Here is a 14,181-nt window from a genome sequence, read left to right as displayed (position 1 = left end):
TTTATTTATTTGAAATATATTTTCATGCATATGTCTGTTTGGCTGCAGCCGAGCACACGTGTGTGTTTGCACGTGTGCTAGCGTACGAGCATCCGTGTGTGCGAGTGCCCGACTTGAGGTGTAAGTAACAGTGTTACGGGATCAGCTGGTGGTCGGGTCATATCCGTTCAGATTAGAGAGCTTAGTCCTCCCGTCTCTGAGTAATTAGACGGGGGGAAAGAAAGAGATAAAGACAAAGAGGCAGAGACGAGAGTAGGAGAGTGGAATTGAAATAAACCATCACACACACACACACACACACACACACACACACACACACACTCAGCAGAGCAGGGATTGTGTGTAATGACAGGGTGGCCGGTGGTCAGTGTATTTGTGTACATGATGAGCGTATGTGCAGCGGAGCACAGAGTCCAGAAGCAACAATAGATATAAGAAGGTTGGTCTGGATGTGTGGTTTGTCTCGCAGAGTTCGGGACCTCTGTAAAGTCAACAGAGATAATAACTGGAGGACGGCAGGAATGCTGAGGTACAAAACCAGAAATGGAGCAAAAACAAAAATCTGCATTCACGCAAACACATTTGTAACATTTGCAATAACGGTAAATTGATTTGTTAATGGATAAACCAATTAATTAGGCCCACATGTGTTTTTATAAACTCAGTGATTTCCAGTTGTTTGGACTTTGACCTTTTTAAACAAAATAATTCTCGCAATTTTCATTTGATACCAAATCTCTACTTTTTGTCTTCGAAACTTCGTCCAAAGTGGGTGTCTACTTCATTTTAACAACACAGATTATCATGTAATAAGGAAAATGTTTCTTGCTTTTATAATATACATTTATACAGATTCATATCTTTATCTTTAGATTGTTTCATTTTAAATCATTTTAGAAACCGGAATAAACTAAATATAATTTTGTGCAGCTGAGGTGTTTAACTTCTTCTTTCCTATTCCTGTTAGTGTAAACTTGCAGTCTCCTGTTTTAGATGAGGAGGAAATGAATTTGTTTCAAGATTTCTGTGACAAAAGGCTGTTCTGCTGTTGTCTGGGTTGTCAGGCCGTTAATGTAATTAGCGTTAATGTAAAAGGTGAAAATGGGAGTGACTTCAACACGTCTTCAGGCTAAAGAGGACGTGATATTTTAAAGCCAAACTATAAAAAGAAAACGTGAAGATTTATTATTATAACGAGGGAGTTAAAGAGTTTCCTCTGAGGAAACAATGACTCACTCGACGTATCCTCACGAATGGGGAAACAATTGGGTCCAAATGCAAAAGCGAAAAAAAAAAAGAAATGGCTCCTTTTTAGCCGAGCACTCGAGCCTTCAGCCGTAATGATTCCCTGTAACCGAGAGAGACAAAGCTACGTGGCAGAAAATCCATTAGTGAGTCTGCTGCCGGACGGCAGAGAGACGCAGAGGAACGGCAGCTTTTGATACTGTGAGGACGACTGGAGGCATCAGAAATAACTGCCTTGTCGGTGAAGGCTGGCAGAAGTGAGCCCGCGTGTCGAAACCCCCAGTGGGCGACTATTATCTGAAACGCTGCTGCGGAGCCACGACGGGAGGGACAGAGGGACAGAGGGAGGACGAAGGCTAAGACACACAACTGAATAAAATATGGTGATTACAGCCCGAGCCACCTGTCACAAAACCAGAGTGTGGAGAGAGCGAGAGAAACGAGAAGGCGCCAGTCCCCAGACAGATATTGTGTTTTCCTGCTTCTTCATTGTCAAGGTTCCCGGTTCAAATCCCAGCTCGGCCGGGGGCCTTTCTGTGTGGATTCTGCATGTTCTTCCCGTTTCTTTGTGGGTTTTCTCCAGCGTCCAAACACATGCAGATTTTGGGGGAAGGTTAGTTTGAGACTTAAAATGGTAAATTGCGGACGTGAATGGTAGTTTGTCTCTGAACGTCAGGCCTGCGATACGAATTCCCATTCCCCCCCACAACCCTCATAGGATAAGCAGTATAGATAGCGGATGACGGATGGAACGTACAGCTTCAGTTTATTCATCTTTTAAAGTCGCCTTTTAGCTTCGAATATAAATGTACTGCATCTTTTTTACTTTTCAAGATAAGCAGGGTAGTTTGAAAATGAAGAAATATGAACAGTGGCTGTCAAAAGGTTCAATAAGTTGATTTGAGAGTTTTATTCTGCAAAGACCCGAAGGTCTTCACACACCAGGGAAGTTGTTGTTACGTTGGATGGTCGGCACCTTAAATCTAAAGTATTTCTCTATAACATTAAATATTTATTAGCAACAATGAACGTCAGGATAACATTTTTATGTATTTCTATCAAATTGGATGATAAAGATTATGACCATGTCAAACCAGAGACAACTGGTAACACTTTATTTTAACTCCCCCACTAAGCACTTAAAAACAGTATATAAAAATATTAAATAAAGGATTTAGTGCACATCATAATGTCATTGTAACCACACACAAGGACATTTTGTAGTATTTTCATTTGTATGGGGACAAATGGTTGCGCTAGTAGCACTCGAGGGTCTTTCCTCTCCCAAGCAACCGTCCTCCATCCCTCCATTTTCTACACCACTTATCTTTTGATGGTTGCAGGGTTGAGGGACAAGAGCCAATCACAGCGGACATTGGGCAGGAGGCGGGGTGGTGTCTCACGGGGGCCGACAGCCATCCACGCTCACATTCACACCTATGGGCCGTTTAGACATCACAGAGAGAGAGGCCCCCCAGGTGAGAGGCTAACCTCTGCTCCACCGTGCCGTCCACAAACAAACTTGAACCACACACGTGGCTCGGATCACCACAGCAACACACAAGGAAGAGGGATAGGACGACTGTCAGTGGGATGCACGTGTCGGATTCACTCAGAAACTTTCATACCATCTCAATACTTTGCTGTAAATCTAGCGGATATGTCTCGCTATGGTTTCTTGTGTGAAATCTTTGTTTGTTTCATACAATAACTCACACGTTCATTTTTCCAAGTTTACTTTATATTTATCATGAGCAGCATCTTTTCATGTCTTTGTGAAAGAGTTTCTCTCTATAATTCTTGGACTCTGAATTAATCGAGATAAGCTGTTGTTGAGATAGTGATACTATAGATCGCCTCCAAGGTACTAAAGGATGAGGAGGCAGAGTGAGAGAGTGAATAAGAAGATGATGATGAAGAAAGAGTGATTGAAGGAGAGATGGCTTATCTGTCCATCTGCCACAGAGCGCGAGGTAGAAGTGTGTGTGTGTGTGTGTGTGTGTGTGTGTGTGTGTGAGAGAGAGAGAGACACAGTCCGTTCCTTACATGTGCAACAGCTGCAGGACAGGATTTGACATCTGGCTGCACCTTCCCTTGCAAACGCGATGGATTTAAATGAAATGAGACGAAAAAAGATAAATGAAGACGGGAAGATAAGAGGAGAAGAAGAAGTGAAGATTATGGGCCTTGCTGCTTCCATAGCCCTGCACACAAAGATGAACACTCCTCTCTCTCTCTCTCTCTCTCTCTATGTTTAATGTAAGCGGACACTAAAAGACCTCATTCCTCTGCACACTGAAATCTGAACTGTCTCTTCAGCCTCCTGCCTTTCAGTCTGTCTCCCCCCCCACCTTTAACATCTCATACTTTCCAATCTTCACAATGTAAAAAACACGTTATTGTCCACGTAATAATTTTCTAACACTAAATACAGTATTCATTTCTTTCCTGACCCATTGCCTGCAGACAGAGCTGCAGTTTTCTCTCTCTCTCTCTCTCTCTCTCTCTCTCTCTCTCTCTCTCTCTCTCCTCCTGAATCCCAGCGGCTGCAGCAGCTGGCCACAAACATATTTCTCCCCATCTCCGTGTTTCTCTTCTACTATTCCTGTAATTTTTTCCTGTTTCCCCTCTCTCCCTCTCAAATATTCGTTGCCCTCCTGCCACCTCACTGCGTCTCGTTCGCCGACACCCTCCAGTGAAACAGTGTGCTGGCAGCTGCAGTCATACAGCTATAGTGAGGCTTTTTATTTTACAGCCGAGGAGGAAATATACAGAGACGTTTCGCTTCTCTCAATGCTGCCTCACTTTCATACAGTTGTAATACGGCAGTGACGGCTTATTCTCAGTAGCTCTGGAACAGCGTCAGCGCAATCCCAGGAATATAAAGGTAGAACTTAACCTTTGGGTAAAAGAAAGGATCACTTTTGGTTTTGTTCTTTGTGTGATTCTTTTGGATGAAAGTGAAGATTTGTAAACGAGAAGCTCTTAAATACACAAATGAAAATACATGTTTTCTAAAGGAGTAAAATGCGGTTTTGCTCTCGCTACATCAGTTGTTTATTTTGCAGGAGCACAAACATTGCAAGTTAAACATCTGACTTCATTCCTCCTTCGTTACTGTAATGATGTCCTGCTTGTACAAGCGCTTGACCAATAGCGAGACAGTCTCAGCCTTCAGTCACGACGTTGTACTTGTACTGTTTTTATAGCATCAAATAACTAATTAAAACCAAAAGTATAAAAAAATTAACACTTGAACAAACAGTGTGCTGAGAAGAAGAAGAAGAATGAAGAAGCACTAGCATGGCCGGGGTCGTCCCTGTAGCTTCCAGTCGGCCCTGAAGATATTTCTCGTCCTGTAAATTCAACAATGGCTGTAGATGCGAGCAAAAATCAAAGCTACCAGCCCCATTTATTTGTTCTACATAACTCTAGACATGTCTTTATGTCCCATCTGTTTTCTAATGGAGGTCAACCTTTCAATCGATCTACTTGTTCCTTTATGTCAAGGAATTTTCCATTAACAGCTGTTAATGCTCTGCTCTTTGACTGAGAATCTGCAGCAACAATGACAATTCCACTGGCAGAACTCGTCTCAGTTTAGTATGTGAATCTAAAATCTTAGTTACGACACTTTCAGCTCAAGTGGGTGGTGGGGGAATGCATGAATGAATAAAATGCAAATGAATGAATGAACTGCTCAGTGTGAAGTGTGAAAGAAGCAGCTGATGTAAACTGCTTCACTGCTTCGCCTGCACCGAAGCACTGCTCCGTTTTATTCTTGTTCTTTTCTCCTTTATTTATAGATTTAATAGCAAACAAATGTAAAAGTTATAAAAATTTATAGCCCAGCACAAAACTGCCTCCTTATATAACTCAGTAAGAGGGATGGAGCAACAGTTTGTTCTGGTTTAGGTTTATCTCTTTGGTAATAATTTATTTTGTGCATGCGTGTGTGTGTGTGTGTGTGTGCGTTGACATTATCAAAACAGTGATTTCAGGCCATGTTGTGCTGGTGCGCACGGAAATGAAGAGTACAGAGTATCGATGGCAGCCTGTTAGCGCCGTGGCGGCTAATCCATAACTTAGGTCAAACACACACACACACACACACACACACACACACACAGATGCCCGAACGGCCTCATGCTCTATTGACATCTGACCTTTTACAGGAAGTCAGCGTGGAGATCAACCGAGCAGAAGCTGCTGTCAATCAAGGAGCCTCCGCACCGCCCCCGCTTCTCCCCCCCCACCTCCACCTCTCTGCTTTCACTCAGTCCATATTCTTTAAAAACAGTAAAGATGCTCAGACATGCACCAAACTCAGGACATTTTCCAGACATTTTCCAGATAGAGGCTGTTTTCTAGAACTTTTCCTGCCTGTCCCAGGTGTTTTTTCACATTTCTGACGCGTAAAAGTGAAAAACCAAAAATATATCAAATACCTCAGGATAAAAAAGAGGTGTCATGTTTGCAGAAGCCGAGACAAATTTGTCAACTTGGACAGGCAACAAGAGTTTGAGAGCTTTTGGCGATAAGGGGCCACACCAGGGTCGATGTGATGTCCTCCTTTACCCAGACATTATTCTGTTCTTCGTCTGTGTTCTTCATATGTGAAAGACAAACTCCAGAGGTCACGTCCAGAACGGCTTAAGTGTCTATATGTGAGGGATGAGGGCACATAAAGGCAGCGAGGACAGAGGGGGAGACTGGGTGAGGAGCAGTCGTGTTTATTGTAGTAAAAACATTAAAATCATGGTCGAGACAAAATGAGGGGTGAGAGGAGCTGAAACAGGGAGACAGGGAGGGACGGAGCTGACGGGTGTTTGTGTGGAAGAAAGCGATCAGTGGGACGGTGCTGAGGAGAAGCAGATCTGCTTATCAGACAAACGCAAAACACACACGCTCACAAAAACAGACACTGTGGGCGACGCAGAGTGGGGCCGTCTTAGAAAACATAGCTTTGATGATAGGGGTATCACAAGGATGCACAATGCATGAAGAGACTGTTGTGCACTGTGTGTGTGTGTGTGTGTGTGTGTGTGTGTGTGTGTGTGTGTGTGTGTGTGTGTGTGTGTGTGTGTGTGTGTCTGTGTCTCTGTTTGTGTGTCTGTTTTTATCTGAGACAAAAATATGAGAAAAGATCACAATATTAAGACCAGGCCTAAATCGGGGTGTGTGTGTGTGTGTGTGTGTGTGTGTGTGTGTGTGTGTGTGTGTGTGTCATGACAACACAACCAACCTCTCTTATCCTTTTACATATACCGGCTCTATATTAGATGTTTAATATTTAACAACAGTATATCTGACTTCCTGGAACAGTGAGGTGGGGGCAGGAACAATACGTACACATTAAACACAAACGACTGTGTATAAACAATCAGAAAACTCTAACACACAAAGTGCATTAAAATCCCTCCTGGTGGATCCCGAGGCCGCCCCGGGCCAGATGGGATATGCAGTCCCTCCAGTGAGTTCTGGTTCTGACCTTTGTGACCTGCGCCCTGAGTCGGGTCTGCTCAGTAAACCTCCGTCCTGATTAAATGCCCGACCCACTTCAACTGGCTCCTCATGCAGAGAAAACTCATTCAGGCCGCTTGTATTTTGCAATCTTGTTCTTCTCCAGAGCTCGTGGCCGCAGGTGAGGTTCAAAACGTTGATCGACTGCCACATTGAAAAAGTTTTACCTTGCAGCTCCATCTTCCCATCACCCGATAAGTCTCTAAGAAACTCCCCCTTCAATTTCTTTTCATATTTCAATAGAACAGTAAACATTTGGCCTGATAGCTGCATGTTTACCCTCGTGTAGTCACAGTATTCATACACAACACTGACACCACGACAATCTACTAGTATATCAACTGTGTAATGTAATCCACCTCCACTCACAGATCTGAGCTCCTTCACAATGAGGGCTCCCAGATAACAATCGTGCCAAACTGCCACCCAGTACAACCCCCCCCCCCCCCCCCTCTCTGGTGTTGCACTGTAAGCGCAGGTCCATGCGTGTACATTACACATATTCTATGCATGCTCTCCCACATTAACATGCAGGGGGTCGAGCGTGCACCACATTCCTCGTCGTGCACAATGCGACATGACATGCGTGCAATCACATGCACATTAATGCACGGTGAGTCACCGTCTCATGGTCTCGCCACCAGCCACCCCCCCCCCACACACTGACTCAGATATTTGTCACATCGTCACACACATGCAAATGCTCTTTTTTTAGAGGTACAACAGGCACTCTGCATATTTTCTCCCTTTCTTCTTGTTTGTATTTGTGTAATATGATAATTCTGTATATTTAATAAGATGATATACATTTGTCCATCAGTGATTTTGCAATTTATAATACTATCCGCTGTATAGGTTCAATATCTCCAGAGTATGAGGCTAACGTTGCTTAAATGAGTAAAATGTCTTTATGGCCATACTGGATTTCCATCAACATGGTGTTTGTGTGGATATTGTGTAATATGAACTATTTCTCTGTGGATTTCCCAGAAACTTTAGAGTATCACAACATATTCCGTCTTTCTTCTGTCTTTCATCAGTGAGTCAAAGTGTCCTGCAGAGAGCTGAAGAGAAAAGATTCTGTAGACACTTCAAACCCTCGACAAACTAAACCAACATGGTCTGAATAGCTTGAAGAGATTAGACACAAATAATGGTTGGCTGGGGCCCACTGCAAGAAATGATCTTTTTCTGTGTCAACTGTCAAATTGATATATTCATGATGTTTGTAGAGCTGAGTTATGTCTGAAGAACAAAATATGTTTATTGTACTATAATAATAGAAAAAGAAAAAGCAGGGAAGTAGGAGTGGAATTGACTTGAATCAACTATTACAATTGTTGCCGTTTTCACTTTTCTCTCCATCATCTAATTGATAAACTGCCAGTGGACTGTTTCAGCTCTAATGTGTGTGAACCAACCCTTTCAATACGCAGACACACATTCAAACACAGACCAGGAGATTTGCCGTAGTGCAATAATCCAGGACACATTCGTCTGCGCACACAAACCGCAACTACGCTGCAACTTTTGTTTTCTCAGTGTGACAGAGAGAACACAAACAAAAACCTGCAGACTCAAAGGAAAAACGCTGAGACAAGGGGCAGAGGGGAAGAAGAGAGGGAGAGAGGGAGAGAGGGAGGAGGAGAGTGAAGTAGAGAAGCAGCAGCAGCAGCAGCAGCAGGCCCAGTCGTTTGTTGTTAGAGACAAAGTGCTGTTAAATGATTTATTTGTTCCCTGCATTTACTGTAAGTACAATCCCTCATTAAAGAACAGCAGCAGGCAGAGCGGCCAGCAGACTGCTGGATCTGCAGACAGGCGCTCTCACACGCACGCACACACACACACACACACACACACACACACACACACACACACACACACACACACACACACACACACACACACACACACACACACACACACCACTTCATGCACAAGCTGACTTGCAGTTTTGCATTATCAAGCGCACACAAATGCACGAACACACACGAACAGCAGGCCCAGAGAGAAAAGTGGTTCAGACGAGACGACTCAGTCTCAATACAAGCTGATTCCCACTGTTTAACATTATGCACGATACATGCTAACAAACGTAAACATGTACAACTTGCACACATACATACACACACATGCATAAACATGTACAACTTGCACACATGCATACACACACATGCATAACCAGGAGGATAGTGATATATGCTCTTCCCACACACAATGTACTGCAGGAGAAGTAAATATGTTTACTTTTGAAAGCAACACACACTCTCAGTTACACACTTATTTACTCTCTTCCACACATGAATACACAGAGGAGTTCTACGTCTTTACACATTCATCTGCTCGTGCATATTGAAACGCTAAGTGTTGACCCTGAGCTCAGAACAAGATTTGGACACAGAAATCCCTCAGAAACACGTCGTGTAAATCTACTTAACGGACACGATGGATATTTTCCGCCCGGAGATTAATTTTGAAATGTGCATCCACGCTCCATACTGCAGATTTAAACTGCCGCAGATGCAGGATGATCCATCACCCGCCCACACACACATGTATACGTACAGCAGCAGCAGCAGCAGCAGCAGCAGCAGCGATGGCAAAGCTCTGTCAACAGGTGGAGGAATATCACAGCAGAACCATAGCTAATGGCCAAACAAGGCGGCCTTTCAGCAAACTGATGCCAGTGTTTGTGCATGTGTGTTTTTTGACACATTCATATTGAATGCACTCTCACACAGGGACATGCATTCAGATCTGGACGTCCAGGCACCGAGGGTAGAGGTGTTAATTAATGCCAACATCAGCAGTGAAATCCCAGTTTTCTCATGCAGGGAGCAGGAGAGAGGCCTGCGCCTCATCACTCATGGAGGGTTAAATAAATGACTGAGTGACTGAGAAGATTAATGGCAGGCGTATTTCACTCTGACGTTCCCTCTGCAAATAAACAAGCAGAGGGCTGCATGCAGAAAGACCGCAGAGGGCTGAGGAGGAGGAGGGCTGAGGAGGAGGAGGAGGGCGATGGGGGGAGCGGAGTGAGGCCTACAGCGAGAAGCAGGTCGGGATGATGAGATGAGGAGGAACAAGCGAGAGGGGGGAAAGTTGAACTCTCCCATAAGAGGCTGCTTGTTTCCTAATCTGTTTACACCAGTGCGCAGCTCGTTTAGCACGAGGCCGTTGCACCACTCGTCCACTCAGCGGATGAAGGAGAGCATTGACTCAGAGGTTTCCACTCCGGCTTTTTTATAATTTATTTATTTTACACAACGCAAGTATGAAATATGAGCATGAGGTGGCTGACGTTTGGCAGCAGACAGGGGGAGTAGGGCACTTTCTTACTTTGGCACAAGTTCACACTGTCTTGTTTACAACACATATCAATAGAGAACAGGGATTAAGGCGCATTTACTCATGCGCTCAGTGATGGATATATATTTTACAACGTACAGTAGCTGTCTGTAGTGGTGCCAACATGCGAGTGGAGGGGGAGCAAAAAGAAATTGGGAAGATTTATGACGGCACATAATCTGAGCAGTTATGAGTAAATATCAGCGATGAAAAGCCGCACAAATCACGTTTTATGTGTGACAGATGCGGAATATCACATATCAGAGGGAGAGTGTGTGGCCACGCTCGCAGGAGGATTATTAGATATGTGCGCTGTCGTGTGGTCATCTTAATCGATTGATCACATTTCGCCATTTTAAGAGTTGAATTGGAAATAAACTCGGATCTGACTTGTTATCTGACACAATTTCATGCAGGTATAGAATTAAAAAATCCGATTTATCTCTGATTTGGACTCGTGGCTCCACTATAATAACTATTACACAGCTCTTATATGCGTCAATGACCTTTTCCCTCCTTCACTCTGTGTTTTTACAAGGACATAAATGAGTAGAGAAACATTTCTTTCTCTCCAATCAATTACCAGATATGTTCTGCTAATGGAAATGTGTGGAACTGTGTGTCCTTCTGTTCATATACATAATTTTTATATGAGTATTCACTTTCAAACCTTTTTCTTTGCCTATACTCCTACTTAAAAAAATGAATATAAAATGAATACTATATGTTAATGGTTTATAATTCTTCTCTTTTTCAGGTTTGACTACCAGGAGCTCCTCCACAACTCCACCTTCTGTCTGGTGCCTCGAGGTCGACGCCTGGGCTCCTTCCGCTTCCTGGAGTCACTACAGGTAAATATACGTGAAAATGCCCCATCGCCGAAGTCTCATCAGTCGTATTATCCAGCTTTACGTCTGCTTTTCTCTGCATTGAACAACCGCATTAACCCTGCATGAGCACACTAGAGTGTAGTTTTTCTCCAGCTAAGCTCGACGTGCCACGTGCCAACACAACAATCGCACAAAAACATTAGCTGCAGCTTTTTCCTCTGCACAACACTGTTAAACTGCACTTTCACAGGAAACAGGCACAGTCCACGGAGATCCAGTTTATATACAGTTAAATCAGCATGGAAGTGCACAGGATGCAGAATGTTTATATATATTAGTCTACTGGTTATCGACACCTTAATGGTCACATCTGCAAGTGTTTTCCCAGGATCATTGTGTAGCGTTGAGTGCAGATCTCGCCATTAAGGCTTTATTTGCTGTGAGCAAGGCCTTTTACACTAAAACGGGCCCATTAACATGTACGTGGAGCCACACACCAACGCTGGAATCGTTAGTTTGAGTCCATCAGTGAAATGTGCACAAACGACGAAGAGACCGCCGGCAGCGCAGCGAGAGTTTAACAGTTTAGAGCCGTCGGCCTGTTGTAGTTCTCTCTGTCGCCGCCACCCAAGTCGACGGCCTCACACCAGTGCAGGAAGCAGTAGTGGCTGTTTTTAGATTTGCAGAACGCTGCTACAGGGTTCCCTGGCCGCACTGCTCTCCAGGGCTGTGTGTGTGTGTGTGTGTAGTGTGTAGTGTGTGTGTGTGTGTGTGTGTGTGTAGTGTGCATGAATGTTCCGGAAGCATCCACACAAGTGGCAGTCTGCCCCACCGCCGATGTCTGCTGAATGGACAAATCCACACAACCCACTTGGCTTGGCAGCAGGAATGGAGTCAGGGTCCCTCTCTCCTCCTGTCTCCTCTCTTTGTCCTTTTTTTCACACTCTTTTCTTCCTGCTTCCACCTCTCTTTTCTTACTCCATTCAAGACCTTTTGGATCATATATATGTTTTGTTTTTTTGATGCAAGCCAAGCCCACAAAAGAACTGGCAACTCCCAGCGTGGTGGCGAGCTTGGTGCCAGTTTTCCAATATCCGCAGAGACACATTTCCTCTCCTCCTCGTACACGTTTGCCCAAATCTCCCCTTTTCACCTCCTAATGTAAACTAAAAAACTACACGGCACACAGGCTTTCATATTACCCTACCTACAGGCAGCGGGGGGCGCTTGAAATGTTTGAAACTCACCCCCTCAGAGTGCCTCATCTCTGGGGAAGAAGACTCAGGCAAGGCCTTGGGCTGCATTTCAAATTTAGAGGCATTGGATTATCACCCCGAGAGTCTGTGTGTGACCTTGTTCTAACCGGTGGCCGACACGGACACATGCAAGCGCACGCACATACAAGAGCCCCTATTAGCTCGAGTGTCCTTCAGCAGGTCTGTTCTCAGATGAAATGCAGGAGCATGGACCGGGCCGCCGGAGAATGTTTGATCTCCACCATTTTGCCTCCTGCTGCTGCTGCTGCTGCTGCTGCTCTCTGGTGGTTTAATTAGAAAAAAAAAAAAGTAACACCCAGTCACATCAACACTCCAGACCACAAGTCGAAAAGAGGAAGAGAGCCGGATGGGATGAGAGTGCGGCGGAGAGAAATGGAAAAAGGGGAGTACAGAGAGAAGAAGTGATAGACGTGCAGAGAGGAGGGAGACCAAAGGAGGCCTCGGAAAAAAGCAAAAAAGTGGAACAACATCAAAAAGCTGTCAGCGAGTGAGGGGATAAGGCAACATCAAAAAATCAACTTCAATAACGCATGATGTCTCCACGTACCCAGCGGTTCCTTCGTGCTCTCCTCTCATCCCCGCACCCCTCGCTCCTTCCCCTCACTTTACCTGCTTCCCTGCATATGTCCCCTCAGTAGCTGCACCTAATTAGTACACCGAGTCAGCACCTGTCTGCCACATCTGTGTTTGCATGTATCCGAGTGACAGTCTTTGACAAACCCCCCCGGGAAACCTGGGAAAGGGGAGATAGGAGGTGTTGCTCATTCCAGCAACCTATAGGGATCTCACGTGTACACACACACACACACACACACACACACACACACACTCACACAGGCACATTGATCATATTACTTGTGATATCCCAGTGCCAAGCAGCTGGGACTGAGCTCACACAGATTGTATTGTTTTCCATGCAGTTGTGGTTTGTACTGTTGTGTTTAATTGCCAAAGAGAAGCTGAGCTGGAAGGAGCCCAGTCAAAACTGCAGCTGATCAAAGCACGAGAGATGTACATGGATTTTTTCTATCCTTTGTTCTACACACATCAGTTGGTTTATCAGCACAACTGTCTCTGTCAGACTCCCTAAATTCTTACATATGTGTGTGTGTGTGTGTGTGTGTGTGTGTGTGTGTGTGTGTGTGTGTGTGTTCAGGCGGCGTGTATCCCCGTGCTGCTGAGTAACGGTTGGGAGCTGCCGTTTTCAGACATCATACAGTGGAACCAGGCGGTCATAGAGGGGGACGAGAGATTACTGCTGCAGGTAACACAACTAAACACTGACACACACAATCATACACAAGTGCACACTTGTCCAGCAAATCCACCTACAGGTACAAACACCAACTCAGGCTACTCACTTATTTTGACTTTTAAAAATATTGCTTTTTAGAAGGAGCAGGTTTGTTTAAACTACTTTTCCTAGTGTTTATGTTGCCATATAAACCCAGGGAGTAAAAAATGTGTGATACAGATAAATCGGCAGATGTAGTTATGTCGTTATGACAAACAAGTATAATCAAGGCTTGATGTTTCAGAGTTTAACCATAAAGTTTATAAGGAAGTCGACCTGTCGTAAATTCTGCGATTGTAGTTATTCCATTTGAGTGGAGACAATGAATGAATTGGTTCATTTAGTTATTACTACCAGCATCAGCTTCAGGCGCAGTACCCGACACTCGAATGCACCAAATTAAAATCCTCGTAATTCAAACATTACGTCATCAGAGGCGAAGACTCAGGGCAACTTCGATTGTGAGGCTACTTCCTGGAATTGGTCCAAAAGTCCGAAACCACCCTAATTGGTTCATCTTGATCCGCACTGACACCTCCACCTTTTTTGGAGCCACCTCTTACATGTTAGTTTGTGCGAAGGTCTGGAATAAACAAGGTCGGTGTGAAAGTGCCCCTTTATAGACACACCCAAGCTGTTGCTGCCCTTTTGCAAACCAGATTTC

General features: G+C 44.4%; 2 protein-coding genes across 2 annotated transcripts in view; one reads left to right on the top strand and one right to left on the bottom strand.

The window, feature by feature from the left end:
• The window catches only part of LOC117770083 (double-strand-break repair protein rad21 homolog A-like), a 951,093-nt gene that overhangs the window by 572,683 nt on the left and 364,229 nt on the right, over window positions 1-14,181 (bottom strand). The window lies entirely within an intron of this gene.
• LOC117770077 (exostosin-1c) overlaps window positions 1-14,181 on the top strand; it is a 77,251-nt gene that overhangs the window by 53,010 nt on the left and 10,060 nt on the right. The window contains exons 3-4 of the mRNA XM_034599124.1: window positions 10,874-10,967; window positions 13,380-13,487. Coding sequence (XP_034455015.1) covers window positions 10,874-10,967; window positions 13,380-13,487 — 202 coding nt within the window. The remainder of the gene's footprint in view (window positions 1-10,873; window positions 10,968-13,379; window positions 13,488-14,181) is intronic.

This window comes from Hippoglossus hippoglossus, chromosome 11, assembly GCF_009819705.1.
Source record: "Hippoglossus hippoglossus isolate fHipHip1 chromosome 11, fHipHip1.pri, whole genome shotgun sequence".
NCBI lineage: Eukaryota > Metazoa > Chordata > Actinopteri > Pleuronectiformes > Pleuronectidae > Hippoglossus > Hippoglossus hippoglossus.
Note: the sequence above shows the minus strand (reverse complement) of the source record. Positions and strands in the feature narration are given on the sequence as shown.